At 40.4% G+C, this 26,180-nt stretch overlaps 1 protein-coding gene across 2 annotated transcripts; it reads left to right on the plus strand.

Annotated features, from left to right (window-relative positions):
* The first annotated feature begins 1,404 nt into the window (after positions 1-1,404).
* Positions 1,405-26,170, plus strand: si:ch211-106n13.3 (vWFA and Collagen domain-containing protein). Of its 2 annotated transcripts, none has more exons than XM_014140351.2 (30): positions 1,405-1,479; positions 2,317-2,438; positions 2,636-3,196; positions 3,351-3,513; positions 3,631-3,862; positions 4,034-4,207; positions 4,371-4,448; positions 4,584-4,595; positions 4,705-4,791; positions 4,938-4,991; positions 5,096-5,149; positions 5,243-5,296; positions 5,601-5,654; positions 5,959-6,009; positions 6,119-6,172; positions 6,760-6,813; positions 10,954-11,007; positions 15,557-15,601; positions 15,826-15,879; positions 16,515-16,568; positions 16,751-16,804; positions 20,318-20,389; positions 20,889-20,924; positions 21,024-21,068; positions 21,217-21,249; positions 23,387-23,533; positions 23,654-23,708; positions 24,266-24,460; positions 24,599-24,676; positions 24,890-26,170. In XM_014140351.2, the coding sequence occupies exons 2-30, from the start codon at positions 2,345-2,347 to the stop codon at positions 25,075-25,077; spliced, it is 2,886 nt and encodes a 961-aa protein (XP_013995826.1). In that variant the 5' UTR covers positions 1,405-1,479; positions 2,317-2,344; the 3' UTR covers positions 25,078-26,170. The 2 variants fall into 2 exon arrangements, with proteins under 2 accessions (XP_013995826.1, XP_013995825.1); XM_014140350.2 differs by lacking the exon at positions 1,405-1,479 and adding an exon at positions 1,879-2,052.
* The last annotated feature ends 10 nt before the right edge of the window (positions 26,171-26,180 follow it).

Genomic DNA, 26,180 nt, shown 5'->3' on the forward strand with positions numbered 1-26,180 from the left:
AAACAAATATGTAATTCCATATACATTGTATTGTATTGCATGGAATGGAGTGGTGGAGTAATGAGTCACCAGCACATTGTATTAAACCCTAATTTAAGTTTTGCAGACTCTATTGAGTTATTCCAATTACATATATTTGTATTTTATTACAATTATTTATTTAAATATAGCTTACAAGATAGCTTTCAACATACCAGTATTGGTGTAAACTTTCTAAGGACATTCTGGTATAAATTAATACAATGTCAAGTCATCAATAACGTTTTTCAAAGGTGGTTGCAATCACCTTTGAAAAAATGTATGGGTAATTTGACATACTTTTTATATTGTATTATTTATATCAGCATATCTTTAGAAAGTGCAAAAATAAATGTGATATTCCCAGTCTAGCATGTCTTTGCAGGGGGACTCTTTTTTTTAAATTTATTTTTAACAAAAATCAGCGATCGTGCTGCCAACATAATATCCTGCTGCGAGGAGAACGGTAATATTTACGAGCGCTCATGACTATACCACTCGAATTTGCATCGCTGACTCCTCCCAACTTTCATTAGCTGCTGCTGGGTCCTAACTTCATCTAGCAGGACAACGGGTGGTGATAATGGTGCACCCTACCTCATTGCACCCAAGTTAAGTTCTCTCATGAACGCTAATAACATATTTTTTAAATAAATGTTTCAATACATTATTATTCCGTTCTATAATATTTGATTGTATTATATTTGCTATATGTGGCATGAAACTGTTAAACGTGCAGTTCACTGAAATATATTCACACAATATTGCTCACAATGTAGTTTTCAGATTCAATAACTAGATATAGTTCATGTAAATAAATTGGGTTGTATTATTCTGCATGAGTTTTCTTATCTTTGTCGACAGATGGCGGTATTTCATTACAATCCACTAGGCCCTGTAGTTTGCTTCAGTAGATTACACCAAACACTGTGTAGACCTACCATTTGAATAAATGCGTTATGAAACACTACCAGGTAATTTACAAATTTCTGCCAAAATGTGATCATTTGGTATAGACTAGGAATCACTGGCCACTTTAAAGAATGGAACACCAGTCACTTTAATAATGTTTACATATCTGGCATTACTCATCTCATGTGTATATGCTGTATTCTATACTATTCTACTGTATTTTAGTCCGTATCGCTCTGACATCGCTCGTCTATATGTATATAGTCTTAATTCATTCCTACTTAGATTTGTGTGTATTGGGTATATGTTGTGTAATTTGTTAGATATTACTTGTTAGATATTACTGCACTGTCGGAGCTAGGAACACAAGCATTTCGCTACACCCGCAATAACATCTGCTAATCGCGTGTATGTGACCAATAAAATGTGATTTGATAAGTGGATAGACTTTTGAACTAAAACACAAATATTTTACAGATGGGATTCGCACCTCAATGATGGCCCAGTTGGGTATGCCAGCAGCAGGTTGTGAGAGGTGCTAATGCTAAGGTATTGTTGTAATGTTATATGAATCATCATTTTAAGTTATGTATGATCTACTAACTGCAGTACGAAAATGTATGCGCTCACTACTGTAAATCGCTCTGGATAAGAGCGTCTGCTAAATTACCACAATGTAAAATGGGAGCTTTGGATTCAGCAGCAAGGGCTTTTGACCATCTGTTCCACAAAATGGAACCAGATAAACAAGCAAGTATGTTTGACCTATAAAGCAGCATATGAGTTCAGCAGCAGATTTGACGCTACAGTACCTCTCACAGGTGGCTGCAGACAAGCATGCTTCCGAGGCTGGGTGTAACCACTCCCCTATAATCCACATCCCAACCCAAAGCCACTAGGTCCTCATTGAGAAGTCTCAGGTCCACGTCACAGTTTGGTTTGGTATAAAAAGGCTTCCAGGAACATCTATTCATGTCTGCTAGCTATGTTACAGCCTGTCATCTTGTACAGCAGGGAGTAAGTAGCCTGTTTCAGTAAATCTAGACACGCTGTGTTACTGCAGGACTGTTTGCATTTACATTGATGAGTGGTATATTGGTAGCTGATGAGTAAAGAGTGAAGGTAAGATAACTGTCTTAACAATTGTTAAAGTTTCTCCTAAAAATGTACTGGAGTAATGGGCAAAAGTCAAATCAATATTCCTGGAAAACATGTACAATCAATGTGCAGTTTTGGTTACAACATTTATTTAGCATAGAACTTTGAAAGTCATTTGACATGTTTTGCTATTATTGGCTTAATCATGTTTTGCTAGCTTATTACATATTTACTAAAATATGGATTTTGCCATTTTGTTTGTATCCTCCATCTTCATTTTAATTCAAGGAGGACTTTGCAGTACTGTTGATCAACAATGAAGAAATGGATATTAGGATCAGTATTAACATGGATGTTCCTTCCACATCTGAGGGGAGATAATTTAGTGGAAGATGTTGACGTTCAAGCGGGTAAATACATTTTATACATTTTTATATATTGCAATTAATGATAATTATCAACATTGTGCCTGCAATTTCTAACTAATATTACTACTGTACCCAGGCCTATAATGTCAATATTGTCATATTAATGCAGATTTATAAAGACTGGTTTTGATGTCGGTAGCCAGCGAGGTGGGTAATATTTCTTCTTTCCTTGATTCCAGGCTGTAGCACAGCATCAAACGACCTGGTTTACATAATCGACGGTTCCTCCAGCGTGGGCACTCCAGACTTTGACTTGGCCAAACAATGGCTGGTCAATATCACCAGAGGCTTCGACGTGAGCTCCCGTCACACCCAGGTGGGCGTGGTCCAGTATAGCGACACGCCCCGTCTGGAGATTCCTCTGGGCAAACACCTGAGCAGCCAGGAACTGGTCGGCGCCATCAACACCATCGGCTACCTGGGGGGCAACACCCAGACGGGCAGGGCCATCAAATTTGCCACGCAGCACGTCTTCCCGTCCTCCAACCGCACACAGCCTGCCAGGAACCGCATTGCTGTGGTGCTGACGGATGGCCGTAGCCAGGACGACGTGGTGGACGCGGCCGTGGAAGCCAAGGCCCAGAATATTATCCTGTTCGCTGTGGGCGTGGGCAACGAGATCCCCAACTCCGAGCTGGTGTCCATGGCCAACAAGCCCCCCTCTACGTATGTTCTCTATGCTGAGGACTACAGCTCCATCGCTAACATCCGAGACGCCATGGAGCAGAAGCTGTGTGAGGGTGAGTCTGGGATCCTGAGGCTAATGATAGCTTAGATAGCTTATTTTGAGACATTTCCATAATGCACAGTGCATGTGTCATGAACCTCCAAGATGAAATAACTGTGGTCTAAACTGACTTGCTCTCTATGTCTGTCTGTCTGTCTCTCTCTCAGAGTCTGTGTGCCCAATGCAGATCCCTGGAACAGCCAATGTAAAGGGATTTGAGCTGCTGTCTAGAATGCAGATCGACATGAAAGCAAAGAAAGTCCAGGGCTCGCTGATGTCAGAGACTTCCTACTTGCTTAGCCCCCGACTGGACCTCACCGACAGCACCAGGTAGGGGGACTGACCGTTTATATACACACACTCTGACAGTAAACTCCTTACAGCTCACATGAGATTTCTGTAACACACTTCTACATACAGTATAACCCATTTTTATTGATCCTCCAGGGCCATCTTCCCTGAGGGTCTGCCTCCCTCCTATGTGTTTGTGGCCACTCTACGCCTGAAGAGCCCCACCAACCATGTGAAGTTGGACCTGATCAGAGTGCTCTCTCAGGACGGGCTGAAACAGTTCGCTGTGACCCTCAATGGACTGGACAAGTCTGTCACCTTCACCAGCACAACCACCAGTGTCAACAAGAAAGAACAGTGTGTCATTTTCAATGACAGAGGAATTAAGGTCTATAGAAATACACTGACATAACGACCCCCAACACCTTTGGACTGGTTTCCTGGACACATATTAATCCTAGTGCTGGACTAAAACACATGTTAAATGTGTCTGTGGAAACCAGCTCTTCATGTTTTGAAATGGTAGTTACCTACTCAGCAAGTTTTCCTTTTTCTACAGAGACTCTTTGACTCAGAGTGGCACCAGTTGAAGCTGCTTGTTAAACCCAGACGTATCATCTGTTACCTGGACGACATGCAGATAGAGGAGCAGCTACTAGAACCTGTATTTCCCATCTACATCAAAGGAAAGATACAGGTCGCCAAGAAGGTCAAGATGGAAGCAACTGTTCCTGTGAGTAACAATGGGTGTTGTGCAAACTTGAAGAAATGCAACAACCATATATGTAAAAATAATGGTTTGCTTTAATTTTAGGGGAGCTTCTATGTTTAGATGAACTTTTTTGACTATAATGACACAGTAACATGACTATGTTCATCTTGTAATCCTTCTTTAGATCGAGATACAAAAACTGAGGCTTTACTGCGATCCCGAGCAAAGTGAGAAAGAGACAGCGTGTGAAATATACTCTGTGGTGAGTGTAATGATACTGTAACTACGAGACTCATAATTTACTTCCACATGTCACTGAAGGTTTCTGTTGAAGGCGGGGGGGCCAAAGATAATTTCATCTTCATATCATTATCTCTCTCTGTTTATTTCTATACAGGAGGATGACAGGGTGAGTATGCTTGTTGGTTGTCTATCTTTACATTACATTGTAATTATTACATTACATTTGTAGACTTGTTGGGTTGTTCCTGTTATATTAAATGGTTTTCTGCTCCCAGTGTCCTCTGGACAGACAACCTGCAGCAGTGGAGAGCTGTAACTGCCCTCAGGGGAAACCTGGGCCTTCTGGTCTTCCTGGGCCTATGGTGATCATTAAATCATAAATAATTCAACCATAAATTGATTGAGAGATTTATGACAAAACAGCTGTACAGAACAAAATGCCAACTCCATCAGATGGATGACTGTATGTAAATCTCTAGTTCATAGCTTGTCTGTTTGAACCCTGTAGGGCTTCCGAGGTGAGAAAGGGAGGGAGGGGCCACCTGGTCCTGACGGTAAGCCTGTGAGTACTGGCTATCTATCTTAAATATATCTAATTTCAAAACATGAGGATCAATCATACAGTATGGTGATTCTGATTAATTATTGTTCATTTTCTTTGTGAAGGGGAAGCCAGGTGAACATGGAATACCAGGAGAACCCGGGAAGAATGGGAACAATGTGAGTGAAATATATGTCACTACAATTTCTGCATTTTGCTGATTATACTTACTGCCACTTTGTTTGTACTGTTGGTTTCATTATTCAACTTAGGGCGAAGTGGGCATACCAGGGCATAAGGGCGAAGCAGGACTCAATGGGGCCAAAGTAAGCATCATGAGATAGGTTCACAATATACTGTAACAAATTATTTTCATATCACATATTTCTTTGTATGGCTCATCATGTTAGGTTAGATTACTTGTTAGATATTACTGCATGGTCGGAACTAGAAGCACAAGCATTTCTCTACACTCGCATTAACATCTGCTAACCATGTGTATGTGACAAATAACATTTGATTTGATTTGATCTTGCTATTAGATCTAAAGGCCCCAGGCTTAAACCATGTTACTGTAGTTTTGAATTGAGGTCATGTCTTTGTGATTGAGCTGATTCATCCTGGCTGCAGGGTGACACGGGAGCACCAGGCCTTGAAGGCAGGCCTGGCCCTCCAGGACCTACGGTGAGTCATGACCCTTTAATAAAGTGTAATTATAGAAACACACACACACACACACACACACACACACGCGGCTGTGGGAGCAGCCCAGCGTAATAGGCAGACTACTAAGCAGGTGCAAGTAGTGTAGACATGAATGATAAAAACAAAATGCCAATATCCAGTTTAATTTAGTGTTTGTAGACGATAGACGTATTCTCAGACTACCTTAATAACACACTACATACTCAGAGGTAGTCAGGTCTCAAAGACCATGTAATGGTGGCGGTGCCAATGGACAAGGGTTTTAAGACTATTTCCATTGTAGGGACTTGAGACACAACTTAAATTGGAGGCCACAGGAATTCCAGGAGAAAAGGTAAGAAACAAACCTTTTCAGAAATATTTTATGGCAATTGAATGTAGTGCTATATTTTGTTGACCCTTTAATGCAGACATTTTTTTCTCCAACATTATCATATGTACAGGGAAGTCCAGGTGAAGCAGGAGCTCAGGGACCACCAGGGGAGCATGGACCACATGTAAGCTTGTATACACCTATTATGTATGCTGACCTTCATGTTCATATCTGTGTAAGGTGTGGAACTGTCTGGTATTCAACAGCATTTTCTTCATCGCTGTATGAGAAGTGCTATTTATCCTGTACTAGGGTTGGGCGATATCTAAGGAGACCTCTTCTACGATATATTGTGATATCCGATGTAATAATCTTGCACCGTTAATGACTAGATACTTCCAGACTGCAATTGTTGTGCTTATTTTTATATTAAAGTCACATTCTCATTAAATAACCTCAGTGTGGTGAAAAAAATAAAGCTTAGTTGATTCATTTAGACTTCATTTTCAACATATAGATACACCCTAACTGATAAAACTGAACAGTTTTTTGATTTGTAAAGTTCAAATAGAGTAGTCTTGCACTTAACGCCAATATAAAATATCACAATATTGGATTTAATCATGTTTTAATCATGTTGGCCCAACCCTATTCTGTACAACAAAATATCCAATGACAACAGTACAGTATCAGTTTGCTTGTTGGTCAGATGGAAGTCCAGGGTTACTATACAGCATTTTATAACTGAAATGATGTTGTTTTTCTGTGCAGGGGGACACAGGGCCAGTAGGAAAGGATGGTTTTGTTGGACCAGCTGGAATGAAGGTGAGCTGAGATTTCATTTCACATACTTTCATAAACAAGTGACATGGAATAGTCTTGAGGCGATGGCAGATGTGACAAGCAAGTGACATCTTGTTAGAGATGATCTTCCCACAGATGTTCCAAGATAGGACAAACATATCTGTGGGTTTTTGGGGGGGGGGGGGGTTTCAGAGGGAATATTTCTGGTTAATCTTTCCTTTTCCTTTAGAGTTGGTGGTTCCATAGGAGGAGGTTTGAAATGTTAGGGTTTCACTCATAGTTCTATATAAAGACACTTCCACAAGCTAGTCTAGGTGGCAGAAAGTCTGCATAAGCTATTTCTAGAGATGAGGTGGTGGGTGCAGGAGGTAGGAACATTGTTAGTTCACTTGTAAACATTGACTAAAGTATATTTGATGTTATTTGCCTTGGTTGGAAAGAACAGGAAGCAGGTTACCCAGATTTGAACTGTATATATGTTCAGTTATTTTGTATATTTTTTTAATGGATGGGGATCATTTCATTACCCCATTTGTGGATAATTACTTTTTTAGCTACACCCTATAACCCTGTGTTTAATTAGATGTTGAACTGATGATGCTTTCAACTACATACTGTAATGCAGGCTATATTCAATGAATACTGACCTAGTAAACTAGCCTTAGACTTAAGAGGTTTATTTTTCCTGAGGGAACTTTGTGGTGTGTGCGCTGGATCTGTAGTGGATCTAGGAGATCCAGGGACACAAAGGATCGTTTCAGCTTCCAGTAGTAGTATGTGTAACCTGGCTCGCTGCCTGGCGTGAGTTTGGTGTTCTATAATGAGGGGTGAGCGCTGCAGAGCGGAGCGTGGCTTCTGTTCCTGCAATCTATTTTCAGAGCTCTGCATCTGCCCCAGCATCTGTTTATCGCCCAGGGAACATGTCCCTTCCTTTTGGAGTGGTGGAAATTAGTGACACCCTACCATTTACCGGCTTATTAAACTATGCACACTTACCCGTAAAGTAGCTTTGATAAAGGTCTTGGCTCAGTAAGATGTTTGTTCTCGTCTTGCAATTGGGAAAGGAACGGTTTTGTGAGGGATATGACATTTGCGCATTGTAACCATGAAAAGTACAAGTGAAACCTCAAACTGGTTTGCTGAAATTGTAAAACACCAGGGATGCCACCATTTGATTTAACTGTAAAAAGCTCCTGTACACAGATAATATTTATCTTGGTGGAGTGACAGATTATTTTGAGTGTAGTTTGTAATTGCAGTGAGTCACTGTCATGGCTAATGGTCATCCTCTTGCTCAAATTAATTGAATACATACTTTTTTTGGAACTCCTTGGCTTATTATCAGCTAAATGTGTCCAAAATATGTATATTTTTTTTAATATTTTTTTTCTCCCCAACCTTCCCTCTCATTTTGGATTAGAAGCCAAGGTCCACAAATAATTCTTCAAGCAAAACCCCAGCTTTTCCATCCCAGCTCCCCATCCCCAGTCCCACCCCCAGTTCTAGCCTGCTGGTCTGGATCCAGTACATGATTAGCTAACCGACGGTTTGATGTGGTGGCCCAGATGAAAGCCTGTTCATTGGGCTGGGTTTTCACAGTGCAGCATGGCGCTGCAGCGGGCTTGGCTGCTGCACTCTGTAATCACGGCCCTGAAGCTCACAGGACACAGCAGCTGTAAAAACCAGCCACACCATACTTTAGATGTCGGAGAGGTTTGGTTTAACCAGCCAGCGTACTTGCCTTGACAACAATAGGAAAAAAAGTATATCAGTACCAGACTACACTTGGATCAAAATGCACAGGAATGTTTTGAGACGCATGCATAAAATTCCATGTAAAACTTGAATGAAAGTTACATGTCAGATGAAGTCTCATAAAGTTTTGGGTAATTGCTATCCTAGATGAGTAAAAAATGGTTGTGTGGAAATAATTTCGTAGTTTTAAGTTACAAAGGATTCCTGTTGTAATTCAGAAAACAGCTTGGTGTGAGGTCCTGTATCAAATAAGTTCTCGTGATTTTTCATGCACGGGAAGGAACAATGTTTCTCCCCATGTGGAACGAAGCATTCTATTTGACATGGATGTTTAGGCAAGATTGTGCAAAGATGAGTATTCTGCTCTTGCTTTTGAGGCTGTGCCTTACTCTAAAGCAGGGCTCTCTAGCCATGTCCCTGGAGAGCTAGCACTTCTGTAGGTTTTCAATCCAACCCCAGTTGTAACTAACATGATTCAGATTATCAACCAGCTAATTATTAGAATCAGCAGAGAGGAAGAGGCAAAGCGAGAGGGATAACTGGGCCCAAAATATGTTTTCTCCAACAGGTGCAGTTTTTTGGTTTGTTTCACTCAAGGAGTTTTTGTTCAATGAGAGAGTGTTGAATTTAGTCAACAAAAAACACAATGGTTTATTTGCAACATGAGGCTTATTTGATAGAATAGAAGTTTCGTAATGCTTAGGTTGTTATGAGTGTACTGATATAAATAGGTCACGTGACATCCTGGCAACTTTGAGAAAAAACACTTTATATCGGAGTTGTGCCTGTTGTTCACACTCTGCCCTCTCATTTGCTAGAAAGGTCTTGCCTCCTCCCGACTGCTTTTCATTTTTGAAGATATTTGTTTAAATTGTTAGAGCGGTCACTGGAGTATCTGGTTAATATAATGGATAATCTGTGGAATCAAGTGCTCTAGATTAGGGTTGGAATGAAAACCTACAGAAGTGCTAGCTCTCCAGGAACATGGCTAGAGAGCCCTGCTTTAGAGTAAGGCACAGCCTCAAAAGCAAGAGAAGAATACTAATTTCTGCACAATCTTGCCTAAACATCCATGTCAAATAGAATGCTTCGGAACATTGTTCCTTCCTGTGCATGAAAAATCACAATACTTTGAAGAGATTAGAAATCTTGGAAGAAGTACCTAAGTGACTCATGCTCAATCAAGTTTTGACCACGACGTGTGATTGATGTGATACACATTAGCATTTTAAACAGTCTTTCAGACTTTCATTTTGCATAACCAACGTTTAGATTAAAATAGACAGATTCCGTGTATCGACATGAAAGGTTAAGTTGATGACTGACTTGTGTGAACTTTGCAGTTAACATACATTTAAGGTTACACAATTAAAACACAGCTGATTACAGAACATATTCATTCTGTATGTGAGTACAGTAATCAATGCTATATTTAAAACGCACAAGACAAGAACACAATTCAACATCCAACACCCTTTTTACTAAGAGTGTTCCAAAATAGGATTCCAGTGTCTTAAAAATGTAACTAATGTCTTGTAATTTGGCGAATCACATGAGTAAAATTGTGATATAGTATACAGTATTCAATATAGCATTTTTTGGGTGCTATGTAATTTGAGATTTTGATAACAGGGTTTTTCTTGATTTCATGCCTTGGTTGCAGTTTTAATTTCTGAGCTTTTATGTAATTGAACATGCATTATTGCAGAGATGTAGAACACTAAATGGACTAATTGTAGTTAACGTGGCTAAAACTGAGGAGCATTCAATAAGTTTGACGGTAGATACTAACTCTTTTTCTAGATAACATCTCCCACACTGTGTCGGTTACACATTTTGAAAGCCATAATCAACACTTGTCATCCTCAATATTTACAGCCATTACAGTTTTACCATGTCTTTTTATAAGATCATACAGACCTCTTATGTTGCTAATGATAGGCTCTTTGTCGCATGTGTGTCTGTAAGATGTTCAGGAAGGCAAAGCACTTCAAAAGCAGCCCTCTGTGTGTCAGGACCTATAAACCCACAGCTTTCCCTGCTTACCTCCTTTATTATTGAAAACCTGACTGAGCAGCGTGTACTGTGGTCTGTGGTTTATATCATAAACCTATGTTGGAGGTGTATGAGTGTTTGAGAAGGATCATCTCTTCTCTCGTGCACTCTGTTCTACTGCTGCACTACACTCACCTTGGAAAATGAATAGTGTGTATGTTGTGTTAGTGAGGATTTAGAACACATTTTTTGTTAAGAGGGACTTTTGTTAAGAGTGATAGTTTTAAACCTCACTGATGGGCTATGGCAATCATCTGTCTCAAAGCTCAATGGATATTTTCACATGTTACAGTAGCTACTTCAGAGTATATCAAGTGTGTGAGTATCATACTCCTGTTTTATTATGTTTAGGGTGAGAAAGGAGACGTTGGGGTCCATGGTGGTGATGGACAGATTGGAGTTCCGGTGAGTCTTCATTGTTCAAATGAAACGTTATTTCTTAATAAAAGCTGGACACATTCACTAAGCCAGTCCATTTACTCATCATCCTCATCCACTCCTATGCATTCTACTACCTGCTCCCTTTAAACGATTATAGCAACTAAGTTTTTCCAATATACACTAAAACCATGGATCGTTTATAAAGTCACCTAAAAAGACATTAAGGACTTTTAACTCAAAATAGTCATGGTGTTTGCGTAGATTTTTCTCCAAATGTGGTGTTCATCCAACCGCAGTGTTTGCTAACTCCAGGATCGGTAACACTTTATTTGGACAGTCCATCTGTAGATACTCTACAGACTATCAGTAACATTTCAACTAACTATCCACTATCCCTAACCCTAGCTCTAACCCTAAACTTAACCCTCTTGCCCTAACCTTTATTCTAAGCTTTACCCTAACCGTAACCTTAGCAAGCAGTTGCTTATCAACAGATAGTCAGTTGCTTATCAGCAGGTGGTTTGTTGATAGTATGCCCATCTGTAGAGCATCTACAGATGGATTATCCAACCAGGATCCAGACTTGATGTATATATGACCCCAGGATCTACACTTGGTGTATAGAAAACTATTTATATGATTAAACATAAGAACATGTATAAGCTTATTTGTCTATGCTAATCATCTGACAGAAAAATTAAAATACAGATTGATTTAACACATAAAATAATAAACATTCTCCCTACCCTGTCCACCAAAAATATTTTAAGCCACATTTCCTCCTTGTCCACAATAGGAGCATGAAAACCTTGAGAAATATATACAGCTAATGTTTTAGTGTGGTACTGTGGCCCCTGGCCAGAATCTGAACCAGCTGGCTGAGGAAGCACCAATAACCACCCCCATCTGGGTAGAGTCTGTCTTTGGGTTAAACCTTTCACAAAAAATAATTTTGACCAATTGCTAAAAAGACCTGATAGCATATGTGTGTAATCCATATGTAGCCTACATCCACTAACTACCTTGTTTCTACTAAAGAAGATTAAGTGTTGATCTCTAACAACCTTAATTTCCTTTTTCCAAACCATAGAAATATTATGAGAACCACTATGATGTAATAATCAGTCTCCTCTTTCATAGTCTTTGGAAATACTGCGTACAGTGCCTTCGGAAAGTATTCAGATACCTTGACTTTTTCCATGTTTTGTTACGTTACAGCCTTATTCTAAAATGGACTAAATTGTTTTTTTTTCCCCCTCATGAATCTACACACAATAACCTATAATCTACACACAATAACCTACAAAGCAAAAACATGTATTTTTATTTTTGTAAATGTATTTAAAAAAAATAAGAGATTACCTTATTTACTTAAGTATTCAGACCCTTTGCTATGAGACTCGAAATTGAGCTCAGGTGCATCCTGTTTCCATTGATCATCCTTGAGATGTTTTTACAACTTGATTGGAGTCCACCTGTGGTGAATTCAATTGATTGGACATGATTTGGAAAGGCACAAACCTGTCTATATATGGTCCTACAGTTGACAATGTATGTCAGAGCAAAAACCAAGCCATGAGATCGAAGGAATTGTCCGTAGAGCTCCGAGACAGGATTGTGTCGAGGCACAGATCTGGGGAAGGGTACCAAAACATTTCTTCAGCATTGAAAGTCCCCAGGAACACAGTGACCTCCATCATTCTTAAATTGAAGAAGTATGGAACCACCAAGACTCTTCCTAGAGCTGGCTGCCCGGCCAAACTGAGTAATCTGGGGAGAAGGGCCTTGGTCAGGGAGGACTCCGTTCCATTATTTCCATTCCAGCCATACTATGAGCCCGTCATCCAATGGCTCCTCCCACCAGCCTCCACTGCTCCATTGAGTTAACAAGGTGTATATGAGATCAAATGAATGATTAATGCAGAAGTACACCTAGTCCTAGAGGCTAATCAAAAATACTTTAGTAACTACCAGTTCTCACCTCAGTGAGGTGGATGAGGTAAACATTGGGACGTTCTTTCCTGTTTTCAACCTATTTAAAGAGACCACTAAAAGGCCACCAGGTGGAGACAGACGATTATATTAACAACTGTATTTGTCTATCTGGTCTCTGTCTAATGCAATGCAAGCCTTGGTTTTTTAGAGCATTTCACAGACAACATTGAAATTAAGCTGGTCTGTTTGAACATGAATACAGCAACTCATGTGCTTACCAAAAATAGCAAGAGGAGTTTGATAAATATTATACCATGAAATATTGACCCCCCAAAAATGTACGAGTCTGTAGTCTGGCTCTTGCACATCATGAAACCCTGTGGCTCGACATGTAGCTAATGTAGCCAGTGCCCTCGCATGCCATTCTCCAATCAAGCTCAAAGTATTTGAAAGAAAACATACTATTTGAACTTAGGTGTGGTGGCCAGTGCCCTCAGATGCCATTCTGCTGTGCCACTTTGCCCATAATTACAATGTTCCTGTTGATGGGGAAATCAAGTAAAATCTAACTGTATTGAAAAATGAATGAAAGTCCTAATGAGCCAGTCAGCCAAGCCATCCTACAACTGTGACTTAAAAGCCTGCAATGCATCACGAGGAGTGGAACTAACAGTTTATGTTGTCCTCTCTGCTAACTTTAATCATCATCATGGCTCCCTCCCTAAGTCCCATGAGTGTCATTACTTACTGTAGATAATGGGTGAAAGCTCTGACTGGCTGTAAACTAGGTTGATATTGTGGTCACCGCCAGCCGGGTAAACATGGGAACTGGAAATAGAAAGTGGGTCTCTAATTTCATGTGCACAATATCATCATCATCATCATGATACAGCTTTCTTCCAGTTTCCAGGATATTTCAAGAGCAGTAAGGGACCCTCAGCTGTGCTGAAATAGAGCTGTAGAAATGATACTGTACATGTTTATTGATATACAGTACCAGTCAAAAGTTTTGACACACCTACTCATTACAGGGTTTTTCTTTATTTTTACTATTTTATACATTGTTGAATAATAGTGAAGACATCAAAACTATTAAATAACACATATGGAATCATGTAGTAACCAAAAAAGTGTTAAACAAATCAAAATCTATTTTATATTTGAGATTCTTCAAAGTAACCACCCTTTGTCTTGATGACAGCTTGGTACACTCTTGGCATTCTCTCAACCAGCTTCATGTGGTAGTCACCTGGAATGCATTTCAATTAACAAATGTGCCTTGTTAAAAGTTCATTTGTGGAATTTCTTTCCTTATTGCGTTTGAGCCAAGTAGTTGTGCTGTGACAAGCTAGGGGTGGTATACAGAAGATAGCCCAATTTGGTAATATACCAATTCCATATTATGGCAAGAACTGCTCAAATAAGAAAAGAGAAATGACAATTCATCATTACTTTAAGACATGAATGTCAGTCAATCCGGAAAATGTCAAGAACTTTGAACATTTCTTGAAATGTAGTCGCAAAAAACATCAAGTGCTATAATGAAACTGGCTCTCATGAGGACCACCACAGGAATGGAAAACCCAGAGTTACCTCTGCTGCAGGGGATAAGTTCATTAGAGTTATCAGCCTCAGAAATTACAGCCCAAATAAATGCTTCACAGAGTTCAAGTAACAGACACATATCAACTGTTCAGAGGAGACTGCATGAGTCAGGCCTTCATGGTTTAATTGTTACTGCTGCAAAAAGGACACCAATAAGAAGAAGAGACTTGCAGGAGGACAAGAAACACGAGCAATGGACATTAGACCGGTGCAAATCTGTCCTTTGGTCTGATAAGTCCAAATTTGAGGTTTTTGGTTCCCAACCGCAGTGTCTTTGTGAGACGCAGAGTAGGTGAATGGATGATCTCCACATGTGTGGTTCCCACCGTGAAGCATGGAGGGGGAGGTGTGAGGGTGTGGAGGTGTCACACAATCACACTGTTGGTGATTTACTTAGAATTCAAGGTACACTTAAACAGCATGGCTACCACAGAATTCTGCAGCGATACACCACCCCATCTGATTTGGGCTGAGTGGGACTATCATTTGTTTTTCAACAGGACAATGACCCAATACACCTACAGGCTGTGCAAGGGCTAATTGACCAAGAAGGAGAGTGATGGAGTGCTTCATCAGATGACCTCCACGATCACCCAACCTCAACCCAATTGAGATGGTTTGGGATGAGTTGGACCGAAGAGTGAAGGAAAAGCAGCCAACAAGTGTTCAGCATTTGTGGGAACTGCTTCAAGACAGTTGGGAAAGCATTCCAGGTGATGCTGGTTGAGAGAATGCCAAGAGTGTGCAAAGCTGTCATTAAGGCAAAGGGTAGCTACTTTGAAGAATCTCAAATATATAAAATATATTTAGATTTGTTTAACACTTTTTTGGTTACAACATGATTCCATATGTGTTATTTCATAGTTTTGATGTCTTCACTATTGTTCTACAATGTAGAAAATAGTAAAAAATAAAGAAAAACCCTTGAATGAGTAGATGTGTCCAAACTTTTGACTGGTACTGTAGATATTTGCCTATGTTTTTTCATAGTTCTCCTGAGTGTGATATCTCTGTTTTTTCATAATCTTCATAGGGAATCCGAGGCCTTCCCGGGCAGATGGGGCCTGCTGGACCTCGGGTAATAAACAGATCAAACTTAGACAATATAATCCAGTAGTTGGCCATGGCGCAATCAATGACTTGGTTGGCTCACCCTCTGTGTCATCATGACATTTTCTTTGCCTCCTAAGACAGGAAATGACTAATAAAATATTCAGTGGAAGAGTAACTGTAAAACCTTGTGTGTTGACAACAATGTAAAATGCATTTTTAATACATTTGATTTGACCTTGTTTTTACAAGGGGGAGAGAGGCCCACCCGGACAAGAGGGGCTGGTTGGACCAAAAGGACCTCAGGTAGGTGACGGATCGGACCTGAAAGTACAGTATGCTTGATGTTCATTACATATTTTCTTCTCTTTTCTTTTCACCCTATTGAAAATGAAATAATTATTTTGCTGCTCCATAACACTCCTCTGCAAAATTCAGAGTGAGATCCTCCACAAAATAGGAATGTACATGTAAGCAGGAACTGTACTGCACATTCAAGTGTCATTGCTGAACCTCAACTTTGCTGCCCTCAATTGGAATGTCAAGATATTGCAACTCTGTGGTTGAATTTAACTGAGGTTCTTCTTGAGCAGCTAACTTGTGGCTTCTATCCGACTTGTGGCTTACATGACCACTTTAGAAGAACTGAAAAGCCAATGAGGACATAGAGGCAATTGTATTGCCATGTGATTTCAAATCATTCTCACATTCTCACCATTGTATTCACCAATTGTTTTCTGTCTATCTTTCAATTTGTTTTTGTCCCTATATCATGTGGTGTGATAAAAGTAACTATTTGCCTCGCCTTTGATCTATAATAAAGTCTAGTCCTCAGAATTTAACATGATTTAAAATCACATTATTTTCATGAGGTTCATTTCATTATGCCTTACAGATGATTAAGCCATTGTTTTAAAAACTGAATTTTCACTCATGTACAGGGTCTTCAGGGTCCGATTGGTTCACCTGGAACTTATGGACTTGAAGGTTCAAAGGTAACTAGTGAAGTCTTGCCGCTACTGCATATCCCCTATCCTTAGTGAGTGTGTGTGTGTGTCTGATCTGCATATACCTTGTCTGTGTATGTATTCTGTTATGTACATGTGCTTTTCGTGATGTAGTTTGTGTGTGTTCTGGGAGTGTTAATGTATGTGTTAACACATATCTACATGTTTAGGGGGCCCAAGGTGCGCGTGGATCAGAAGGACATCCTGGGACACCTGGACTGAAAGTAGGTATTTTTCAGCTGTTTGGGGATAGGTGAAAGATGCTATACAGTTGAAGTCGGAGGTTTAAATACGCCTTAGCCAAATACATTTAAACTCAGTAAAATTCCCTGTCTTAGGTCAGTTAGGATCACCACTTTATTTTAAGAATGTGAAATGGAGAATTATTTATTTCAGCTTTTATTTCTTTCATCACATTCCCAGTGGGTCAGAAGTTTACATACACTCAATTAGTATTTGGTAGCATTGCCTTTAAATTGTTTAACTTGGGTCAAACGTTTTGCGTAGCCTTCCACAAGCTTCCCCAAATAAGTTGGGTGAATTTTGGCCCATTCCTCCTGACATAGCTGGTGTAACTGAATCAGGTTTGTAGGCCTCCTTGCTCGCACATGCTTTTTCAGTTCTGGCCACAAATTTTCTATGGGATTCAAGCTTTAACTTCCTGACTGATGTCTTGAGATGTTGCTTCAATATATCCACATCATTTTCCTTCCTCCTGATGCCATCTATTTCATGAAGTGCACCAGTCCCTCCTGCAGCAAAGCACCCCCACAACATGATGCTGCCACCCCCGTGCTTAACGGTTGGGATGATGTTCTTCGGGCTTGCAAGCCTCCCCCTTTTTCCTCCAAACACAACGATGGTCATTATGGCCTAACAGTTCTATTTTTGTTTCATCAGACCAGAGGACATTTCTCCAGAAAGTACGATCTTTGTCCCCATGTGCAGTTGCAAACCGTAGTCTGGCTTTTCTATGGTGGTTTTGGAGCAGTGGCTTCTTCATTGCTGAGCAGCCTTTCAGGTTATGTCGACTCGTTTTACTGTGGATATAAATACTTTTGTACCTGTTTCCTCCAGCATCTTCACAAGATCCTTTGCTGTTGTTCAGGGATTGATTTGCACTTTTCGCACCAAAGTATGTTCATCTCAAGGAGACAGAACGCGTCTTCTTCCTGAGCGGTATGATGGCTGCGTGGTCCCATGGTGTTTATACTTGCGTACTATTGTTTGTACAGATGAACGTGGTACCTTCAGGCATTTGGAAATTGCCCCTAAGGATGAACTAGACTTGTGGAGGTCTACAATTTTTTTTCTGAGGTCTTGGTTGACTTTTGATTTTCCCATGATGTCCAGCAGAGGCACAGAGTTTAAAAGTAGGCCTTGAAATACATCCACAGGTACACCTCCAATTGACTCAAATGATGTTAATGAGCCCATCAGAAGCTTCTAAAGCCATGACATCTTTTTCTGGAATTTTCCAAGCTGTTTAAAGGCACAGTCAACTTAGTGTATGTAAACTTCTGACCAACTGGAATTGTGATACAGTGAAATAATCTGGTCTGTAAACAATTGTTGGAAAAATTACTTGTGTCATGCACAAAGTATATGTCCTAACCGACTTGCCAAAACTATAGTTTGTTAACAATACATTTTTGGAGTGGTTAAAAATTAGTTTTAATGACTCCAACCTAAGTGTATGTAAACTTCTGACTTCAACTCTATATACAGTATTTTAGTACTGGTGGCTGCAAATGGTGTTTTTCCATACAGGATTCACCTCAGGCAGAAGACTTCGAATTGGGATATATCTCTCAGCATCATTATAACTCACAATACATATCATTATGTTTTACTGCTGTAGACCTATGGTTCATGTGCTTTTGGCCTTGTGCCATTCAGTACTAACAAGTAGAAGTCCCCCGAGAAAAAAATACAAATTGCACTACTGTACATGGAAAGGAAATAAGTAATGATCTGTGTGTGTGGCTCATTTTGCTCTCTGTCACAAAGACGGAATCTAACTACTTGAATGCACAGTGCCTTGCAAAAGTATTCATCCCCCTTGCCGTTTTTCCTATTTTGTTTCATTACAACCTGTAATTTAAATAGATTTTTATTTGGATTTCATGTAATAGACATACACAAAATAGTCCAAATTGGGAAGTGAAATGAAAAAATGTACTTGTTTCAAAATATTCGATTTTTTTTTTTACAGAAAAGTGGTGCGTGCATATGTATTCACCCCCTTTGCTATGAAGTCCCTAATTAAGATCTGGTGCAACCAATTACCTTCAGAAGTCACATAATTAGATTGCACACAGGTGGACTTTATTTAACTAAGTGTCACATGATCTCAGTATATATACAACTGTTCTGAAAGAGCCCTGAGTCTGCAACACCACTAAGCAAGGGGTGCCACCAAGCAAGTGGCACTATGAAGACCAAGGAGCTCTCCAAACAGGTCAGGGACAAAATTGTGGAGAAGTACAGATCAGGGGTCGGTTCAAAAACAATATCCGAAACATCCCACGGAGCACCATTAAATCCATTATTAAATAATGGAAAGAATATGGCGCCACAACAAACCTGCCAAGAGAGGGCCGCCCACCAAACCTCAAGGACCAGGCAAGGAGGGCATTAATCAGAGAGGCAACAAAGAGACCAAAGATAAAGCTGAAGGAGCTGCAAAGCTCCATAGTGGAGATGGGAGTATCTGTCCATTGGACCACTTTAAACCCTACACTCCACAGAGCTGGGCTTTATGGAAGAGTGGCCAGAAAAAAGCCATTGCTTAAAGAAGAAAAAAATTGCAAATATGTTTGGTGTTCACTATAAGGCATGTGGGAGACTCCCCAAACATATGGAAGAAGGTACTCTGGTCAGATGAGACTATAATTGAGCTTTTTGGCCATCAAGGAAAATGCTATGTCTGGCGCAAACCCAACACCTCCCATCACCCCGAGAACACCATCCCCACAGTGAAGCATGGTGATGGCAGCATCATGCTGTGGGGATGTTTTTCATCGGCAGGGACTGGGAAACTGGTCAGAATTGAAGGAATGATGAATGGTGCTAAATACAGGGAAATTCTGGAGAGAAACCCTTTTCAGTCTTCCAGAGATTTGAGAATGGAACGGAGGTTCTCCTTCCAGTGGGACAATGACCCTAAGCATACTGCTAAAGCAACACTTAACTGGTTTAAGGGGAAACATTTAAATGTCTTGGAATGGTCTAGTCAAAGCCCAGACCTCAATCCAATTGAGAATCTGTGGTATGACTTAAAGATTGCTGTACACCAGCGGAACCCATCCAACTTGAAGGAGCTGGAGCAGTTTTGCCTTGAAGAAAGGGCAAAAGTCCCAGTGGCTAGATGTGCCAAGCTTATAGAGACATACCCGAAGAGACTTGCAGCAGTAATTGCTGCATAAGGTGGCTCTACAAAGTATTGACTTTGGAGGGGTGAATAGTTATGGACGCTCAAGTTCAGTTTTTTTGTCTTATTTCTTGTTTGTTTCATAATAAAAAATATTTTGCATCTTCAAAGTGGTAGGCATGTTGTGTACATCAAATGATACAAACCCCCCAAAAATCTATTTTAATTCCAGGTTGTAAGGAAAAATGCCAAGGGAGGGAATACTTTCGCAAGCCGCTGTACATGTATGATTGTTATACAGTAGTGGAATTGTTATATTTTGTTGAAGCCATTATGAAGAATGGGTTTCCTGTTGATTCTCCAGGGAGTGGAGGGAGTGCAGGGGATTCAAGGGTTACCTGGTGACCGAGGACTGCCAGGGTTCAAAGGTCACAAGGTAATGAATTACAAAATGATAAACACTTTCACATATGCTTGATTCAGTAAGTACTTACGTATAAACTACATTACAAAAGTAACTTAACTAGAGTAGAGTATGGCTTTTTGGTTTATTAACTGTTATCAATTGGCGCAGCGGTCTAAATCAAATTGTATTTGTCACATATGCCGACTACAACAGGTGTAGACCTTACAGTGAAATGCTTACTTACAAGCCCTGCATCACAGGGCACTGCATCTCAGTGCTAGAGGCGTCACTACAGACACCCTGGTTCAAATCCAGGCTGTATCACAACCGGCCATGATTGGGAGTCCCACAGGGCGGCGCAAAATTGGCCCAGGGTCGTCCGGGTTTGGCTGGTGTAGGCCGTCATTGTGAAATAAGAATTTGTTCTTAACTGACTTGCCTAGTTAAATAAAGGTTCAATTTGTAAAAAAAAATATATAATAAAAAAATCATATGACTGACTCGAGATAACGTCTGTCATTGTTTTCAGGGGGAAACTGGCGAACCTGGTCCCAAAGGAAGCCAGGTATAATACAATACAAGAAATCTGAAATGTATGTTATATTATGAGCAACAGCATTGAATGGTGTTTTTCATCACCACCCTTACCCTCCTGTTTCTCCAGGGTGAGAGAGGCAACAATGGAGTTCCTGGGAACACTGGGGCAAATGTATGTAACATTTAACCTTTCACCTCTTAACTCTGTTTAGGAGGCATGCATCAATGATACTGTAACTAAAGGATATTCATACTGCCTTTTAGGCCATCCATTTATTTCAGTGTTTTTATCCTCGTGTTGTGTATGATTGCCACTGCAGGGAGAAGCTGGACTCAAAGGAAGCAAAGGAGAGGTGAGTTTAATTAGTTTGATCTGATTCATTTCATCTTATAGTTGATGTTCTACTTTATCCTTTCATTTGACATGGGTCGAAGTTCAATTTACAAATGTAACTTCTCAGTTGTACACTGAGTAATTGAGAAGTGCACCTATAGTACAGAAGGTGTATTTAGAAGACGATTTGTCCTACCATGCTAACATATAGAAACAAATTCTGATGAAGGGAAGGGACATGTATCTAGTAGGCAGTTCTGCATTCTCTACTCTCTCATGAGAACCTCATGGTCTATGAAAACAAACAGACATCCACTACCGTTCAAAGGTTTGGGGTCACTTAGCAATGTCCTTGTTTTTTAAAGAAAAGCAATTTTTTTTGTCCATTTAAAATAACATCAAATTGATCAGAAATCCAGTGTAGACATTGTTAATGTTGTAATTGACTATTGTAGCTGGAAACGGCAGATTTTTTTGAATATTTTTTTTAATGGAATATCTACATAGGCGTACAGAGGCACATTATCAGCAACCATCACTCCTGTGTTCCAATGGCACGTTGTGTTAGCTAATCCAAGTTTATCATTTTAAAAGGCTAATTGATCATTAGAAAACCCTTTTGCAATTATGTTAGCACAGCTGAAAACTGTTGTTCTTATTAAAGAAGTAATAAAATTGGCCTTCTTTAGACTAGTTGAGTATCTGGAGCATCATCATTTGTGGGTTCGATTACAGGCTCAAAATGGCCAGAAACAAAGACCTTTCTTCTGAAACTCGTCAGTCTATTCTTGTTCTGAGAAATGAAGGCTATACCATGCGAGAAATTGCCAAGAAACTGAAGATCTGGTACAACGCTGTGTACTACTCCCTTCACAGAACAGCGCAAACTGGCTCTAACCAGAATAGAAAGAGTGGGAGGCCCCGGTGCACAACTGAGCAAGAGGACAAGTACATTAGAGGATCTAGTTTGAGAAACAGACGCCTCACAAGTCCTCAACTGGCAGCTTCATTAAATAGTACCTGCAAAACACCAGTCTCAACATCAACAGTGAAGAGGCGACTCCGGGATGCTGGCCTTCTAGGCAGAGTTGCAAAGACAAAGCCATATCTCAGACTGGCCAAGAAAAATTAAATATTAAGATGGGCAAAAGAACACAGACACTGGACAGAGGAAGATTGGAAAAAAGTGTTATGGACAGACGAATCGAAGTTTGAGGTGTTCGGATCACAAAGAAGAACATTTGTGAGACGCAGAAAAAATTAAAAGATGCTGGAGGAGTGCTTGATGCTATCTGTCAAGCATGGTGGAGGCAATGTGGTGGTCTGGTGGTGCTTTGGTGGTGGTAAAGTGGGTGATGTGTACAGGGTAAAAGGGATCTCGAAAAAGGAAGGCTATCACTCCATTTTGCAACGCCATGCCATACCCTGTGGACAGCGCTTAATTGGAGCCAATTTCCTCCCACAACAGGACAATGACCCAAAGCACAGCTCCAAACTATGCAAGAACTATTTAGGGAAGAAGCAGTAAACTGGTATTCTGTCTATAATGGAGTGGCCAGCACAGTCACCGGATCTCAACCCCATTGAGCAGTTGTGGGAGCAGCTTGACTGTATGATACGTAAATGCCCATCAAGCCAATCCAATTTGTGGGAGGTGCTTCAGGAAACATGGGGTGAAATCTCTTCAGATTATCTAAACAAATTGACAACTAGAATGCCAAAGGTCTGCAAGGCTGTAGTTGCTGTAAATGGAGGATTTTTTTTGACGAAAGCAAAGTTTGAAGGACACAATTATTATTTCAATTAAAAATCATTATTTATAATCTTGTCATCATCTTGACTATATTTCCTATTCATTTTGCAACTAATTTCATGTATGTTTTCATTGAAAACAAGGACATTTCTAAGTGACCCCAAACATTTTAATGGTAGTGTATGTGGTTTGGAAATTCCCCCTCCGTCTTCACATTGAAAATATTCAATTAAATAAAAAAGATATTGAACAGAATGACACCATCCTATGCAGACATTGCTTTCAAAAGTCAAGCGAATTCAACAGACTGCTGTCTAATTGTTTGCATACTCGTCGTATGTTTGCAAACATACAACAATACACCAACTGTATTGTGATGTGATGTGATGTTGTCCCTCACCAGAAAGGCCTATCAGGAGATACTGGAGCCAGAGGGCCGGAGGGGAGGAAGGGGGACGTGGGTCTGATGGGAGCTGCTGGGCCTCGCGGCTCTCCTGGACAAGATGGGTTACCAGGGCAACCAGGAGAGCTGGGATACCCAGGCAAACCTGTAAGTGGACCACATCTGTTCCTCTAGACTCGAGTCAAAGCCATTTGCCCGAAAATGTCAATAGAGTCATTACCAGCTCATTAACTACCAGCATACTGATGTGAATGTGTTGTCTTTCAGGGGAAGCCACCAACTGATGACCACTTGATGATGCTTTGCGCTAATGTTCTTCGGAGTATGTTTCCTGCTATTTTATTTGATGCATGACCATTATCTGTTGTATGGATTCTTGAAGATTTCCGGCTGTTAAAAATTATAAACTTCAAAATCCTTGCTAGGAATTTAGGCAATCATCCATTGTTTAGTTTTTTTCACCAAGTGCACATATCAATGCCGTTTCAAAATAGTGACTATGTTGGTAAATGTAGGTCTATGCATTCAGTAGTATCCTGTTGAACTATATGTACAGCAGCACGCCTCCATCTAGAGCACCAATGCAGATATCAGTTCTTCAATTTGGTGACAAAAGTGCATCCTCTGCAATGTGCCTGATTTCCTAATCACTGTGTCTGGGCATGAGTCAGAACAAGTTGCTATTTTTGACACTCTTGGAGAGATTTCACAATAACATACCGACATTAGTCCTGAAAATTAGGATCTGGCTCCAAACTAAAGAAATGTCATAGGCTTACGGTACATTGCAACGATGTACTTACTGTATGTCAATACAGAAACAAGACTAGCTAGTATTGTGTGCTGCATACAGAACAAATGCTCATTTCCCCTATCCAGATCAGCTGCCGCAGCTCCTGGCGTTGATGGCACCAAAAAGTCAATGTGGGCAGTGTGAGACAGTGAAGGGGCCACCTGGTGAGGCAGGCCCTGCTGGCCCCAAGGGCCCCAGTGGAACGCCAGGGTACCCTGGCACGCCCGGTTTACAGGGTTACCCAGGACAGCCAGGCCGGATGGGGCCTCATGGGCACAAAGGTAACACAGTGGGTTACAGGGATTGACAGTCAAAGAATTTGACTTCAGTCTATGTAGTGCTGTTGATGTAAATTGCAATTCCATGGTTTTGGGATTAAGTAACCTTGCTGACTGTTTTTGCTATGCTCTTATGTGCAGGTGATATTGGACCAATGGGGTTAAAGGGGTCCAAAGGAGATGGAGACACAGGGTTGACAGGTCCTCCGGGCCCAGCAGGTAAGAATCCCCCACGTCTTGTAGGAATGTTGAGTGATGCTATTCATGTTTTCACAAACAAATTTATACCAGTAATCTACAATTGAATACTGACCAACATAGTGTCTGACCAATTGATCAACATGTGTAGGAGTCTGTAGATTGTCCCTGTGGCTTTCAGGGATATGTGATAAAGACACACAGAGTGGAATTGTTTATCTTCCACCTCTGCAGGTCTCCAGGGGCCCAGAGGCAGTGACGGACACGGTGTCTCAGGGCCTCCAGGTGAACCAGGGAAGTCAGGAATCCCCGGCATCCCAGGGAAGCGTGGCCATCCTGGGGCCAATGGCATATGTGACCCCACCTCCTGCTACCAGGCTATTCTCAGAGAGGAACGCTACAGCAAAGGACCCAACTTCTAGGTCTCACAAGGAAAGCAGGACATTTTAATTTGACATTTTGAGACTAAGTCAAGGACTGCTCACTGAAAAATCAAGGGCTGCTGGAGTGAGTGAGTTAACCCTTTGTTTCATGTGGGATGATCCACTCAGACTTGAGATAAAGAAACAGAGGATATAGTGCAACAAAGTGACGCAAATTGGTATCCAGCCAAACAGGGTTGTTTGACACTGTCTTCAGGCCAGGGGTAATTCAGAGAACAGGCAGAAGTGATGAGGACAAGTGGTGATTAGGGATATTATTACCCCATCACTGGCTCATAACATCCGAGTGACAATGTTGTTTTTACTGTCTATCAGTGTCGAGGAGGTATAGAAACTTACAATGAGAATTGCACTGCCTTAGTTAAACTACCTCTTTGTTGGATCCAAAGCATTAAACATGATCTGGAGTGACAGGTAGCAATTGTGAAAAAGTTTTCTCCCAAATGATTTACGGTATGTTCAAGAGCAACACTAGGAACATACGACTCTGCATCAGAAGTCTTTCACTTTAAACTACTAGCTCTTCACTACAATGTATTTTTAAGTAAGTACTATATTTTTTACATGTAGAAATTACTTTTATAAGTAATTTATTTTCCTTTTCAATCAAGCTTGTTAGTCATTCATTTGCTTCACTTCTACGGGTATAAACATATTTATTGTCCTAGTCCTCATAGATATGTTTATTGTTAAACAACTGCATTTTCCCCTCAGTGCTCAGTGAACCTATTGCTGGATGGAAACTAGCATGTTTACTGTCAGTATGCGTCGTCTGTCTGTAGTAACCATGAACAGTTTTACCTGATTTAACTTCCATCTATCTTATTTTGAAAATATTTTTTGAGTTACATTTTTATTCTTCCCCACAATATGTTTTAATATATCAAATGGGCTATTTTGATACAGTTTGTAGTATACTTTTGAAATATTGTTGGCCTGTTACAATTGACTTTCTTATTTTGATTTCCACATTTCAAAACAAATGTATACATTTCTCCATGTATTTTCTTATCAGAGAAAGCACTGTTGACTGTGAAGTCTTTTTTGAATAAACTTCTGTTGTAGTCTTGTAGTTGAATCCC

Source organism: Salmo salar, chromosome ssa14 (assembly GCF_905237065.1).
Source record: "Salmo salar chromosome ssa14, Ssal_v3.1, whole genome shotgun sequence".
NCBI lineage: Eukaryota > Metazoa > Chordata > Actinopteri > Salmoniformes > Salmonidae > Salmo > Salmo salar.